The sequence below is a fragment of the Propithecus coquereli genome, unplaced genomic scaffold (assembly GCF_000956105.1).
Source record: "Propithecus coquereli isolate 6110/MARCELLA unplaced genomic scaffold, Pcoq_1.0 Scaffold148, whole genome shotgun sequence".
NCBI classification, from domain to species: Eukaryota; Metazoa; Chordata; class Mammalia; order Primates; family Indriidae; genus Propithecus; species Propithecus coquereli.
In genome coordinates, this window is record NW_012139191.1 from 1032664 (window position 1) to 1048384 (window position 15721).

Below are 15721 nucleotides of genomic sequence, written 5' to 3' on the forward strand. Positions count from 1 at the left end.
ATATGGGCTTGGGAAGAGATAGACTTTAAACCCTTAATTATACGCAGAGTGTACTGAGGTTTGCCCCAGCAGGGTGTTAGCGCAGCGTGAACCGGGGCACTGACCTAACCGAGAGGTATGGGCCTGGGTGGAAGAGTCCCAGTGGGAAGTCCCAGTGAGACAGAGATCTGGAGTGAGAAGGTGTGTATGTGAGGAGGAGGGGAGGGTGTTGTGATACTTGGGTCAGAAGGTTCCAGATGGAATAGACAAAGTATTTGGAGGCTAGAATGATAGAACATACTCTTTTCGGGGCTATGAAAGAAGTTCAGTGTGACAGAGGGGGCTGTAGAAGCACCCAGGGGCCAGAAACAAGGGAGCCTTGAGCTGTGTTAAAGCAGTGTGGGCTTTTCCTTGGGTCGCCAGGAAGCCAGTGTAGGTCTTGAGTAAGGGAACAACATCAGATTTGTCCAGTATCCCTCCGCTTATTTGCAGTTTCACTTTTGACGGTTTCAGTTACCTGAAGTCAACTGCAGTTCAAAAATATTAAATGGAAAATTTCAGAAACACAATTGATAAATTTTAAATTGCATGCTGTTCTGAATGGTGTGATGAAATCTTGCACTGGTGCGTCCAGGATGTGAGTCCTCCCTTTGTCCAGCAGATCCACGCTGTGGACACTTCCCCCAGCCCCCCATAAGTCACCCTTATTTTACTTCAAAGGGCCCCAAAGTGCGAGATAGTGATGCCGGCAATTCAGATATGCCAAAGAGAAGCCGTGATGTGCTTTCTGTAAGTGAAAAGGTGGAAGTTCTCAGTAAGGAAAGAACAAAGATCGTATGCTGAGGTTGCTAAGAATGAATCTTCTATCTGTGGAATTGTGAAGAAGGAAAAAGACATTTTTGCATAGTGTATATTAGGGTTCAGTGAGGTCTCAGGCGTCCACTGAGGGTCTTGGAGTGTATCCCCGTGGATAAAGGGAAGCCCCTGTGCTTTCTGAGGGTGAGCTTGCTGGGCAGCAGTGTGGGGAGTGGACGAGGGGCCTTGAGTAATTTCCAGCTGGCCGGTCATCAGCTTACTGCCATCAGCCTGTCCTGGGTGAGGGCGTGGCGGGGGGAGCAGAGGGAGAGAAGCAGATGTGAGGCGCATTCAGGAGGTGCAGTTGGAGGAATGCTGCTGCTCAGCAGACTGGGCACTGGGTGTACTTCTGGGGAGTTGAGGGTGAGTCCTGGGCCTCTGTCAGTGAGGTGGGCCCTCAGGGAAGCGCAGGTGTGGGGAGACTGCCTGAGGCTGGTTTTGAACACTTGGAGTTTGAGTTGCCTTGGAATCACCCAGGAGGATTTGCAGATTTGGATCTCAGGAAAATAGACTAGAAACTTGTAAAAAGCGGGTGCTAATCAGTCGCGAGCACATAGTCGCTGAGGCTCGCGAGAGTGCGAAAGGGCCTGGAGAGAAAGCAGCCAGCGGGGGCAGCAGCGTGGGGAGGGGCCTGGGCGCTGCGGACAGACAGAGGGGCCCAGAGCCGTGTGGAGCTGGGAGGGGCACTGTCTGAGAGAGAGGTGACCAGCAGGTGTCCCTGCAGCTCAGCGGGATGGAGACAGCTTTGCAGAGTGTTGGGACAGCGATTTCCCATCAGTCAGCCACAAAGTTTAGCTGGGAAGGGGAAGTGTGATTAGGTAGGCGCTGAAAGAGGGCCGGCAGGCAGGTAAAGTGGTCTCATTTAGGTAGTTCTTCTAATTTACAGAGAAAATACTGAATTATAGAGAGTTACTCAGAAGTCAGAGTCCTGCTTGTATTCTAACAAGTTATCAGTAATTCTTTTAAAACAGAAATATTTATCATTTTCAAGTTTCCCGTGTCCTGGAGCATCTGGGCTCACCATACTCGTGCTTGCTCATCAGTCTCTGTCGTGGGTGCTTCTCCTCTCGTTTCAAGGCAAGCCCTAAATGACCCTCCTACTTGGTGTGTTCCTCACAGATTCGTCCTAAATTACTTCCTGAATCTTCAGACCATGATGATCAAGGGCCTGTGGCTTCCCCAAGTGACATGGCTGGAGACCAGACAGCGGTTCATGAGGGTCCAGGTCTCTTCTCTGCCGGCGACTGCCCAATGGAGGCTCCTGCGCCGTCGCCAGGATCGCCCTCCAGACAGCCTGAACTCACTCAGCCATCAGAGCCAAAGCGAGCCGGCCAGGCAGCTGCCTCAAAACAAAGCCCTGCGGCTGATCAGCAACTACCTGCTCTTCCAGGACGTGCTGCTCGTACAAGCCAGTCTCCAAAAAAACCGTTCAATAGTATTATTGAGCACCTGTCAGTGGTATTCCCATGCTACAACAGGTATGAATATAAAATGTCTGTGACTCCGTTTAATACCGTGTCGAACTGAAGTTTCCTGATCAGATAAAGTCATGGCCAATTAGGAGCTAACAGGGAAGGCGTTGCGTAATTGTTTTGCTCACAGAGATAGGTGGTACATTCTTGCTTTTTGTAAATACAGAGGTATTCCCAAATAAAATTTTTAATGTGCATATCTAGATTGACAGTGTTGACCTCTGAGTAATCACTCCTCAGAGCCCATGACAGTTTGCTTAAGATTTTCATGAAATCAATAATACTCTCCAAAACTAGTTGTTATAGAATCAGTGAATGAACTGCAGAATGATAGTTTTGTGTCATTTGGGTGGGAGGCAGGGGAGGTACCACATACGGCAAAGAAGGCAGCAGCAACTCACACCTCGTGAGACAAGACCTCTGAGTTGTCAGAGGTGTGAGGTTGAGACCAGATGGAGTTCCATAGTGACGAGCGTTGTGCACGTCCGGACAGGCCTTGTGGGTGTGGGCAGAGCTGCAAGCAGGGCTGGGAGGGTTTTGAGCTCTTCAGCAGCATTTCCGCCTCCACCTCTGCTTTCTGCTCTTCAGGCTGGTGCAAGGGGTCCAGGTGCCCCTTGTCTCAGCTGGGCAGGAAGACGAGGTGGAGCAGTGTGTCTGGGCGCAGTGCAGAGCAGAGGCCTCTGCACGCAGGAATGACCCTCTGTGCCTGCCCTGTTACTTCTGTTTCTGAGACAATGTCAGTTACAGGCTTTGCAATTGAAATCTGGAAACAAAGCTGTAGTTAAAATATAATAGGATTCATGTTTTATTAATGTTTTATATTGGTACAGCCCTGCCCATTTGAAAATAAGTATATTTTGTCTGCACATGGGCATATTTTGCCCTAAGTCTGAGAAACATAAGTTCTCTCAATAGTAATCTCCATGCCAGTTGTAAAAATATTCAAGTTGTAATTATCAGAAGTACTCTACAAATAAGATTGTTTGCAATCCTGATTAAATTTGGCAGAGATTAAACCATCAAGTAAAAATGCATCCTAATTTTCTGAAAGTTAAAATATTTCGAGTAACAGTGGTACAAATTGCAAGTTCCTATTGACTGTAATGCCCATCTGATGGTACTTGTGAAACACTTAGGCTTTGAACCTTGTTGATTAGACTTTTCAAGGGAGGAAGTCTATAAAACTAGTTTCCTCTTGGACAGAAAGAATTTATTGATTTCAGTTTGGAACCAGTGTTGTGTCCGATTGTTCACTGATTTTGCATAAAGCTATGATAACATCTAGGCTACAAAGTCAGTTTTCTAAATAGAGATTGATATCCTAAATGGATCTACCAGATGTGTAATTACTTTGAAATTCTATTGAAATAAATATTTAGAAGTAATATTGAAATTTCATAACTGCTTTGGAAAGAGCAATTCTGCCTTAAAATTAAAATGGTTCTGCTTTTTATATGCAGTTACTATTGTTATCATTGGGTCTACAAATTAATTTTCTGTATTTATTTTTGGTTCTTTGGGCTGGACTGTTGGGTTAATATCGGCACACAGCATTTCGCAGCGGAGAACTTGACTGTGTTGTCATTTATCACTCACTTTCCCTTTCAGCACCGAGCTTGCTGGTTTTATCAAAAAAGTGCGAAACAAAAACAAGAACTCACTCTCAGGATTGAGTATTGATGAAATTGTCCAAAGAGTGACAGAACACATTCTAGATGAACAGAAAAAGAAAAAGGTATTTCACCCAGATACACTAAAATGTTCCACGTCATCCTTATTTATAAAATATGAGAATTGTAAAAAAAAAAAAAAAAATGCTTTAAAATGTGGAAAACAATTTACTAATGACAGAAGATGGTCAAGCTTTTAGGTAACTGAATTTTGCTTTCCTCTTGTGCCCTGCCCCTCCCACCCGTTATCTCTGTAGCCAAATCCCGGGAAGGACAAGAGGACATCTGAGCCCAGCGCTGCTGCCTCTGTGACCAGGTCCTCCCAGGGCCCCCCCTCGGGGATTCCCGGACCATCGCCCAAAACCAAGGGGCAGAAAACGGAAGGTGTCCCTGTGAGTGTTGTGTGTATAACTGTATAGTTTTGTTTCTTAATGAAGAACAGGAAGGAAAGAAAATTCTGAAGCCCTGATTTAGCTCCATTCTTTTCATTTCTAAACCTAATTTATTTGATCCTAAAATTAGAAGCCAAATTTCAGTCTACTTGAGTGGTCCAAATAGAACAGCCATCGAATGGCTGAGGTCAAGTCTCTGCTCTGACGAGTGCCTTGGGGCCCAGCGTGGAGCCCTGCACATGAGTGACAGGAGCTCTGACCACACCGGGGGAACCTTCTCTCCCCTGCCCTTGTTTTGCTGCAGATGGTCAAGTATGTTAACTTTTTATATCCAGTGCGATATTTTGAATAGTTGGGGAAAATAGTTTTTGAATAATTTTCGAATAATTTTCTTCTGTGTAACCATGGGCTTTGGAATCGCACAGACTTGGTCCCATCACTTGACACCCAGAGCCCTGCTGACATCTGCTTGCCCGGCCGTGCTCCACAGCGTGACCGGGGCAGCTCCGCTCAAGAAAGGCTGGTGGCCGCCCTTTGCCTATTCCCTCGAACGCCTGAGAGGGACGCTGGCATGGGCCGAACTGGCCTGGAATTACATATATTGATTTAGGTTGTTTTTTTCCCTCTTAGATAGTAAGAGTGTTACAGTTACATAGAACTTTGCATAAAATACTACAGATCTGAACGGATAGGCATCATAATTGTCTTTATTTTATAATAAGGAAACCAGGCACAGATGGCTCGTGCAGCTTGCCAGCATCGGCTCGTGCTTGAAGGCATGGATGTAGCTCAGAGCAGGCCCTTTGACTTGTTTGTGCAGAGTCACTCCCTAATCCTCGCCACACAGCGAGACAGTGCAGGAGGAACCACACGTGAGGTTCAAAGAGGCCCTGTCACCCGTGTGGCTCAGGGATGGCATTCTGGTGTCAGAGTGTAGCTGATGTCAACATGAGGAGAGCTGTAGACCCCGTAACGCTCTCAGCAGGGAGCCAGCAATACGAGACTGTGCAGTGTGGCTTGCTAACTTGAGCTGGCATCGAGTCTTTGTGAAGTTAGGTTTTTATTCCTCCTGTACATTTTCACTTTCCACTCCTCTTTGGAGATTTTCCACACCACATACACTTGGCTCCCAGAGGGTCTCATCCCTGCTCTCACCCCAGTGAGAGCCTCTGAGCATGTAGGGCATCCTTGCAAGACCTGGCTGGAGGCCCCCCGTCCCAGGGCTTTCCCCGATGGGTCATGTGCCCTGTGATCATCCCACCAGGCAGAAGTCAGGGCATCCCCATCCACGTCTCTCTCTCTCTCTCCCTCTCTCTCTCCCCCTCTCCTCTCTCCCATGGGCCACCCCCATCCTGAGATAGCCCGTGATGCCTGGAAGAGAGACCTCTTTCTGCTTCATGGTGGGTGTTTATAATAATTAAGATGTAAAAGCTGACTTAAACTTTACCAAATTGTATGACAAAGAAAAATATGTATTCAAACTGGGACTGAATTTGATCATAGGTAGTTTGTTAAAAATTAAAAGCATTATATTTTTAAAGTACAAAAGTAATACATGGCTCATAATACAAATAAAGAGGGCATTTTCCATAAACCCAAAACCCACCCTCTAACAAGGATTACCACAATGATACATATTTTCCTGTACTCTTTTGTATGCATATGTGTGTGAATTTAGTCAAAGCTGAATACTTGAGTCATGCTTTTTATGTTCTTTGGGGGCAGGAATTTTTGTTGTCTATCTCTCTTAGTCGTGGTTGTCTTTTTTTTCTTTTACTTACAAATATACGGTGCCCATCATTTGTAGGAAACAGGAAACAGTCACATTAACTGTAGATTTTTCAAGCTAAACCTAACTCTGAGCTTTGCAGAGGGCGTTAGAGAGGCCTCAACCTGTCCTTCCCCAGGGCTGACACCTCTTTCTTCCCTGACCCTCAAGTCACGGGCAGTAGTAGAGGAGCCTGAAACCCTCACTCTGTGGTGTCTGCCTTCTCTGCCTGGGCCATGTCACGTGCTGGAAATACAGCAAAACCCTGGCCAGCAGCTCTAGGTTTTAGTAGCCACTGGGCGCAGCCCCTAGCGCCACTCCCTGAACTTGCTCCCACGGCCAGCGCTGCCTGCTGTCATTCGCTCACTCATAGATGTTTTTGGAGCATGGGTTCGGGGCTGGGTTCCTTACTGGCTGCTAAGGACACAGATAAACAAGACTCATTTCCTGCCTTCGAGGTGCTCAGGGTTCAGAGGCGAGTTAGCGTAGAAATTGGCGATGCAGCGTGGGGTCGGTGTCCTGGGTCTGCTCTCACGTCAGAAACGCCGTCTGTGCTCACCAGACTGCGGGCGCTGGGAGCTGGAAACCTTCCATTCGTCTCTGTGTCCAGTGCCCCACACAATCCCTGACCCCCTGGACATTGGCCCGACGAGCCATCAGTTTGTTTTGTTTTGATTTGTACAAGTAATCCATGTTCATAGAAACTTCGGCAAACAGTAGAGAAAAAAATTAAGTCTCCCTTAACCAGGGGTAACCACTGGTAACATTTTGTATATCTTTCCAGACTCTGTTCTAGGCATCTATGTATGCACACATTCTCTTGACATTTAAAAAAAACTCAACCATGTGGTACATCCTGCCTCGTAACCTACTTTTATTCAGCCGTCTGTCGTGGCCAGCTCGCTGTGTCGGGCATTAGGGACTTCCCTCTTGATTTCACTTGGCCACACAGTAGTCCATTGTGAGGATGTGTTGGAATTTACTCTCCCCAACTGTGAGATAATTAGACATGATTAATTTTTAATATTAAGCTAGTACCATACTTTATATAAAGTATAAGATAAATAGACATTTGTAGTATTTCACCTGGGACTCTGTTAACCATATAAAACAGTTTTTTCTCTGAGAAAATTAGAACTTCGAAAGTATTCTTTTTTGGTATTTTTTTTTCTTAAGAAATGCTATTAAAAAATAAGTTGTTTCCTCATCCTGCTTAGCTGTAATTGGGAATCACTTGCCACCTTTTGTGCTAAAAAATGAAGTCCACTCATAGGAAGAGTTCATGTCCTTAAAAAAAGATTAGCTATTCTTTATTATTCAGTTACGTTTACTTCCACAGGCATCGGGCGCAAGTTCCTGTGAATTATGCCATGAGGTGTTCAAATCAAAAAATGTGCGTGTGCTAAAATGCGGGCACAAGTATCACAAAGGGGTAAGAATTCTCTTTAATCTTCCTTATATCATGCTCTGTATTTTCAAAATAAAAAAGGAATTTTTTTCCCTAGGCATCTCTATTTCTTGTGTTTTTGAGCCATTTTTCTTTTCTTTTTTTTTGAGACAGAGTCTCACTCTGTTGTCCGGGCTAGAGTGAGTGCCGTGGCATCAGCCTAGCTCACAGCAACCTCAAACTCCTGGGCTCAAGCAATCCTCCTGCCTCAGCCTCCCGAGTAGCTGGGACTACAGACATGCGCCACCATGCCCGGCTAATTTTTTCTATATATTTTTAGTTGTCCAATTAATTTCTTTCTAATTTTAGTAGAGACGGGGTCTCGCTCTTGCTCAGGCTGGTTTTGAACTCCTGAGCTCAAACAATCCGCCTGCCTCGGCCTCCCAGAGAGCTAGGATTATAGGCGTGAGCCACCGCACCCGGCCGAGCCATTTTTCTTTGTAAACCTCCCGATGTCAGTGTTCACTGTCTCCCTGTCCAAAGACTGTTGCTGTGGGAAGGGGAACAAAGTTTCTGGGCCCTGGCAGATGTCCCTTCCATCACGCCATGGGTAGAAAAGAACCCCAGCAACTCTTTGATGCTGAGACTCAAAGCAGTATTAGTTCTGTGCAAGGCGATTTCGTACACACGTGACTGAGTGGATAAGCAGTACAGCTCTTTTCTTGATTAGTGTAGTGTATGAAGTCAGTTTAACATTTGGGAGGAGAAAAACTAAACCTAGCTGGGTCCCTTATGCCTGACCCTGGGAGATTCCAGCTCATACCCTTCCAAGATTTGTGTGTTAACTATCTTGGCGTTCTCGGTACCATGAGCATTTGTCCCTACACCCCTGCTGCTGGGTTAGAACAGATCAGGTCTCTGCCATGTTGATTTATTAATCCTTTAGAAAGGGATGAATACAGCATATTCACTAGAGGAATCAAGATGACTTGCAGAGTCTCTTGCATGGTCCACGTCCTTCGGGTGCCCGGGCTCTCCAACTTCCCACACACCCCCAACCATGTGGGCAGCAACAAGTCAGCCAGGAGCAAGAGGGAACACAGCGTGCAGGCTGGTGGGACGTTCTATAACTAAGGGGCAAGACCAGGCAGAGCAATGGGCTAAGAACGGGCTAGGAGCAGGCATTGGTCAGGCCCTGAGTACTGGACAGCTCCAGGCCCGAGAGACTTCGAGACACAGGTTCCTCACGGTCCTGAAGCATCTACTGATTTTGTTTCCTCCTTTTCAGTGTTTTAAGCAGTGGCTTAAAGGGCAGAGCACTTGCCCAGCCTGCCGGGACCGGGATCACCTGTCAGAAGAGTAGCCTGCACCTTCTGGAAGAGGCCAGCCCGGTGAAAATCAGGAACCATCTCCCCGCTGCTCTAGGTAGTCACACTTCACTAAAGAGTAAATCACTCGTGTGTTGAATTGGAAGAATGACAATACACTACCTTTGGTATAAAAGCAAACATTGGAAGACCCTCCTGCATTGTGTATCACAAAGTTAATAACTGGAACTCTTTAATACAATTAAGTAATTTCCCCACTATGATTAAACACGTCAAAGGTAGCCAAGTAATGCCTGATAGAGTGACACAGGACCACATTCTTACATTGCTGGGGCTGCTACAGAGGGGCTCTTTGAGGTGGTGGCTTCTTTTGGAAACTGTTGTGAGCACCTTAAAGCAGTGTTTGAGTTACAGGAATTCTTAACATATTCAGGTGCACCAGGTTCCCCTTTTATGTTTGAAAAACCTGCTCTAGTAGTTCCACAAGAGAGACGGTATCAATCTTTTAAAAATTTTTAGAAGATTCTGTATTCCTGAAAATATGCCAACATTTTTCCTCGAAGATTATGCATCTTAAAAATGGGCATAAGCAAACTATATTTTAATAATTTGTAATTTTAAAATATTGGCTGATTTAGACCAAAAGATTCAAGTCTCCTCTTCATGAAATGCCATGTGCTTTCAGTTTTTTCATTTCATTATTTTATGTCCCCCCCTTTGATTTTTTAAATGTTTATTTTTCATCTTTTAAAGGTTAAATCTGATTTTTGAAAATCAGTTATAGAACACTTTTTTTTTTATCAGTATCAACCAAGACTTTTTACCCCCAAAGTTGAGTCTGTGTACTCATCATACCAGCCCTACATTTGGAACTTTTTCTCCAAATACACTATTAATCTTACTAGCAGCATTTGTCCTTTGTGAGTCAGTCAACAAGTGCTTGGGTACCTACAGCCAGCGCAGTGCTGAGCACACAACAGGCTGTGTGTGCAAACAGTTACCATCATTCTCCTTCCTTATCCCGCCACCAAAAAGAGAAACTTGTGTAATTAGACAATCCCGAGGTGTCTGTGTTACAGTTGTTCAGTATTTGACATTTGTGTAAAGTAATGCATGCAATCTCGTACTTCTGAGGCCTGAGATCAAAACTGTAACTGCATTAAAAACTATTTAAAAATTAGGTATTGTTTTGTGGCGTACAGTGGTAAATATAGAAATATGAGTTCTGAACACATTCCATTTCTCTCAAACATGAAGGATCAAAAAACGTTTTTCAGTGTGTTCTTTGTTTCACTGGAAACTTAAGGGTCACGAGTTTTTGAGCTCATTGGTCACCTTCCTCTTTGTTCACTGTGAGTTTTGATGTCTTAGTGATTTAGTCTGTAGAAGCTCACTCCTTATCTGGAAACGGATTCTCCATGGGGGTCCCTAAAACGTTGTCTGTATATTCGTAAGAATTGAGAGCTGTGGATGTTGAGATACACGGCGACCAGGTTGTAGCAACAAGTACAAAGGAGAAGAAGAGCGTCTGAGTGAGTGTTTTGTACCTGACCTAAGAAACTTGTGAGCATACCTTACATTTGTCCAGTAACTGTCCCAATAAAGAGTATTCTAAAACAGTGTTTACTGTCATTCTTGTCCATTCTTTATCAGATGATTTAAAAAATGCATCTACTTGAAAATTCAGGACAGGTGTGTTACGCTAACATTTAAGAAGTGACTTTATTTGGAAAGAACAGGCATGCCGTGCTATGTCTGAGGAGTCTGACCAAGGATTTTAGGGCATTTTAGAGCCTGGATCAAATATTCCTTCGCACCTAAATAAAGCTTGCCAGACTCAGTCTCACAAGATTGACTATCTAAACTTGTGAATGGAAAGTTTATACAGAGATTATAGAGAGTTTACTGTTCTAGGCTAAATTAAGAGATTTTTAAAGTGAATGCATACAAGGATTTGAAGATAAACTGCATTCCTCAGTGTCGATTTATTTATTTTTTTGTGGCATTTGTGGATTTATGAACCACTGAGGTTGATTGAAGGGTTTCCTTTTTAGAGGAGCCCAGAGGAGTCCGCTGAGCACTAAAAGATTAAAGAAAGCAAATTTTAAAAATCTGTCTTCTGTTTATTCATGTGTATTCAAAGTATTATCAGCATATGCTTTTAATCTGATGGCATTTAATTTAAAGCAATGACTATTCCTTAAGAATTCAGATTTTTGCCTTACCAAGCTGCTTAATCCAATATACGATTGAAGTGGTCCCCAGCAGTGCTAAACGTGACTGCATTTCAAGGGTGGTTTCAAAGCCTACAGCAGCCCCCCCTTGTTCTAGGTTTCACTTTCTGCAATTTCAGTTACCCGTGGTCAACTGTGGTGTGAAAATAGGTGAGTATAGTACAATGCAATGAGATATTTTAAGAGAGACCACATTCATTACTTTTATTACAGTATCTGCTTTATTAGTTATTACTGTTATCTCTTACTGTGCTAATTTATAAATTAAACTGTCATAGGTATGTATGCATAGGAGAAAACATAGTATATATAGAATTTAGGACTATCCGTGCTTTCAGGCATCCGCTGGGTGGGGGGGGGCCTGGAATGTTTCCTCCATGGATAACGGGAGATGACTCTGTGTGTGTGTGTGTGCGCGCGCGTGCGCGTGCAGGGGGTCGAGGCAGGTGGTCAAAGTGATCACACCACAAATGGAAGCAATAAAACTATTTTAGACTGGTTTTCCAATCACATGACTAGAGAAATGGATAGGGAACAGGTAGGACAGATAGTAGCAAAGGTGGAAATTCCTGTCATCAACGTGAAGTACTCATGAGGCTGAAAAAGCAGAGGCAGTAAAGTGACAGCGTGGCTTGTCAGAATGAGGACCAAAAAACATCTCCAGAATGACCACAGGAGACATGGGAAATTGTCCCTTCCTATTTCTCCCCTTAAAGGTGAAAAAAGATACTATTTAGCAAAAATGCAGAAATTGACGACACTTTTAAACTAGAAAATCGTAATGAGTCATCCGGTCAAGTCAGACCAACCATCAAGGCAGAAAATGATTTTTAACTACATTAAGGATGATAATTTGGCATATGCACATGGAAAGAGAAAGACCTGACTATACAAAAACATCAACTCCAAATGGGTCATAGTCCTAAATATGAAAAGTATTAAATAAAATAACGCGGCTTCTACAAGAAAACAACCTTCCTGCCCTTGGAATAGGCAGAGATTTATTAGGAAACAAGAAGCACTAACTGTAAGAATAAAAAGCTGATGAACTGGACTTTGTTGCAATGAACTCTACTAAGTTACCACTGAGAGAGTGCAGAGACAAGCTCGAAGCGGGAGACATTGGTGATACTTCCAACAAAAGACCCCTCCCGAACGTGTAAAGAGCTACTGTCAATCAATAAGAAAAAGATAACCAGTATATTTGTTTAGAAATAGATTTGAATAGGCACTTCACAAATAAATAACCAGATGGTTTGTGGGCATTTTGATAGCCAGATTTGTTCAATATCCATCATCAAGAGAATGTAAACTAAAAGCGTCCTGGCAAGGTATTGTAAGTTGTTCTGACGTTGCCTGGTACTGGCAAGTAGGATCACCTACTTTGCAAGAAACTGCCTTTCTCCATGGCACAGGTGAAGCTTGGGGTGTGGGAGGCAGCTCGTACCAGTCTCAGTAACGGGAGCCAACTGTTAAATTTTCAGGAATTTTTGTGAGCTGGTTATTAAATACAGCTGCTATTTAAAAACAGAATTATATACACTTAACTGTATTAAAAACAAAAGTACTTCGTGATGACTACAGTTTATCATGGCGGTTTACTGATGTACGTAGGATCTGTATGGGGGAAATACTACACAATGCATCTCTTCCCAACTCTGGGTTCAGTGGTGTCACACTGATAGCCCGAAATCGACTACGGAGGGAGTATTTACACCACAAAAATTGGCAAATGCTGCATAGTGGGGCTTTTGCTCCCCCTGGAGACTGTGTTGAAGCCTGGAGTTTCGCCTGAAGGAGAAACAGCTGGTCTGATGGTGCCAGACATGCCCTTTGTAACATTTGAAATGGTTATTAGAGGACACCATTGACAAACCTTCCTTTGTCCCCATCACGCCTGGCCCTGCTGCAGGCCATCCTCTGCCAAAAACAAAGGAAAGTACCTTCTGCCTGGGGCCAGACCCTGCCCGCAAGGGTGCAGGTAAATCCACAGTAGGTGCGTTTCCGCAGTGCTGAGCAAGACACCACCATGAGGACAACTCCAAGCCAGAGGTGACTCATCTCACCTCAGAAGGACAGCGCTTGAAATTGGGCCAGTCCCTCGGCCTTGCCAAGAGCCTTTGAAATGGAGCGGGTAGTGTGCGTGACCGGGCTTCTGTGGCAGGGCCCTTCAAAGAGGAAAACCTGCTCCTTCTAATACGTGCTTTTCTGTCAGACAGAGGTGTCATTGTTTTCAGCAAATACCTGGGGACTCCAGTGAATAAATACCATTCTGTTTTCTAACTGTTTCCCTCTCCATTTTTCAAAAGTTATGTATAAAGGCATTTTGCCTAATTCCTTCAGTCCTCTATTTCAGCTTCTATTTATTTGGTGTGATAGAAAGCTCTTAATTTAGATCTCCCTGCCACCAGTTCCAAGAAATCTGCCACCAGCTCCAAGCTCCGTGTCCTGAAGTGCCACCCCATTCCAGCGGGGTGAGCCAACAGCCTCTGAAAAAAGAGCAACTGAACAGACGGACATTGTGCTTCCAGACGCCGGCTGCTGCCCCAGCGCCAGCAGGACTCCGGCTTTTACTGGGGCCTTGTTGGAGGCCTCGCTGCTTTCACTTCCAGTTTCAAAACTACCACAGCCACTGACTGCCAGACCTTTGAAAGCTGAGGCACAGCACTCGCCAGCCCTTCCTGGGATCACACCCTGTTTCCTGCAGAGCCAACAGCTCCTCCCCGCTCCTCCCTGCCCCTCTGGGGACCTCTCCTAGGGCGGCGGGCCTGGTGCCCTCAACCTCATCCCCTTTCTGCCTTCACTTGTCCCAGGGGACCTTGGTGCAGCCCTCTGTTCCCTCCAGGAGTGAGCCGCGGGGGCTGCCGAACGCCAGCACCACCACCTGTTCGTTTGCTCGCTCATCCGTTCGTGTCAGATCCACCCGCGCAGGTGCTGTGCTGGGTGCAGGAGCACAGCAGGGGGCAGAAGAGACAAAGGCCGCATCACTCCAGGAGTGGAGACTGATGTCAGCTATGATAGTAAAATACGTGGAAGGTCACTGGGGGGCGATGGCCTGCGACCAGCAGTGTGGCGGCATCTCGGCCTCTGGCAGGCCCCAGCTTGCTGGCCTCGGTAAATGTGAGTTCTGCTTGTGACCTTAGACACAAGGGGCTTGGTCGGGGCCAGGCGGAGGGCATTTCTGCTGCACTTTCACCTGTTCTCCATCAGCCCCTCACCGAGCCCCTGCTTCCCCCAACACCCCTCCCCCTTTCTCCTCCAGTGCCTCAAATCCTGCACTTGGTCAGGCCTGCCAGTGAGTCTGCCCTCCAGGGTAAGAGCCACACACCACACACTGGCTGTGGTGGCCTCTGAATCTGGTGCTCCCAACCCCCATGTGACCGTCCTCAAAACCCCTCAACCCAGGCTCCACCCCTCACTGCCTCCCAAATGCTACTTACCAACGGCCACATCAGGCACTGCTTTGCAAACATGCAACATGGCACTTCCCCGAGCACTCCATACAGCAGAGATTACTTTTACCCCCATTTTACAAACGAGAAAACAACCTTAAAAAGGTTAAGTAACTTCCTCAAGGTCATGGAACTGGAAAGTGTCTCAGTCAGGTTTGCACCTGCTAAGCCAACCGCTGCTCGGCCATTCATTCATCTCTGAACACTTCTTCCTTTCAGGCAAAGCTCACCATCCTCTGCGGTACAGCCCGCGCCCAACAAACCTCGGCCCGTGTAGGCAGCAAAGGCCTTGGGCGCCCCGTGCGGTCTGCCCGCCCCCACGTCTCGGCTGCAGTGGGCGGCCCCTCCACGTTAGCTCCTGAGGCCACACAAATGGTGTCTGGCGGTCCCGCAGCTTTCTCCATGGTTACGATGCTACCACGTGCCACTGCTGTTAGTGACGCCCTCTACACTGGCTCCCCAATATCTTCCTAGTCCATTCCCGTCTGTGGGTGGGAACCCACTCGGATGTTCTTGGAGCCCACTGATGTCTGTTCTAACCAGGCCAGGCTGATTTGTATTTAGTTTTTCCTGAAATTTTGGTTGCTTCTCCTTATCTCCTCTTGCTCTGTTTCTGCGCCTCTTTTCTTCCATCTGTGCCTTTATCCTGTTCTCACAGGCTTCTTCAACCTCTGACCTAAAGTTACTTTTACTGCTATCCTAGATCGGACCCATCCCTTCCTCAAATCCACGCTTTTCTCTGACTTGGTTTCCAACCCTATATTGCCAGAGTACAGACCCTGGAGGCTCCAGGAAATTCCAACACTGGCGAAGACAGCTCAGGTCCAAATGAGGAGCCTCTGAAACGTGGCGAGTGGCACTAAGCAATGAGTGCCATGTCAGAGAGGACACATTGTGGTCAGTCATTTTAGATCGTAGCCATTCTAGTGGGTCTATAGTAGTGTGCCGCTGGGGTTTTAGTTTGCATTTCCTTAACAGCTAATGATAATTGAGCATCATTTCCTGTGCTTATCTGCAATCCGTATATCTTCTTTGCTGAAACGTCTGTTTAAAATCTTTTAAGAGATAACCTTTTATTAAATTAAGAGATGGGGTCTTACTATGTTGCCCAGGCAAGCTTCCAACTACTCCTGGGTTTAAGCAATCTTCCAGCCTCAGCCTCCTGAGCAGCTGGAATTATAGGC

At 45.7% G+C, this 15721-nt stretch overlaps 1 protein-coding gene across 1 annotated transcript in view; it reads left to right on the top strand.

The window, feature by feature from the left end:
- Positions 1–9567, top strand: part of TTC3 (tetratricopeptide repeat domain 3) — a 107001-nt gene extending 97434 nt beyond the window's left edge. Inside the window, exons 40-44 of the mRNA XM_012640072.1 lie at positions 1954–2312; positions 3915–4041; positions 4234–4368; positions 7476–7568; positions 8812–9567. Coding sequence (XP_012495526.1) covers positions 1954–2312; positions 3915–4041; positions 4234–4368; positions 7476–7568; positions 8812–8886 — 789 coding nt within the window. The 3' untranslated portion in view covers positions 8887–9567. The remainder of the gene's footprint in view (positions 1–1953; positions 2313–3914; positions 4042–4233; positions 4369–7475; positions 7569–8811) is intronic.
- Positions 9568–15721: the final 6154 nt, after the last annotated feature.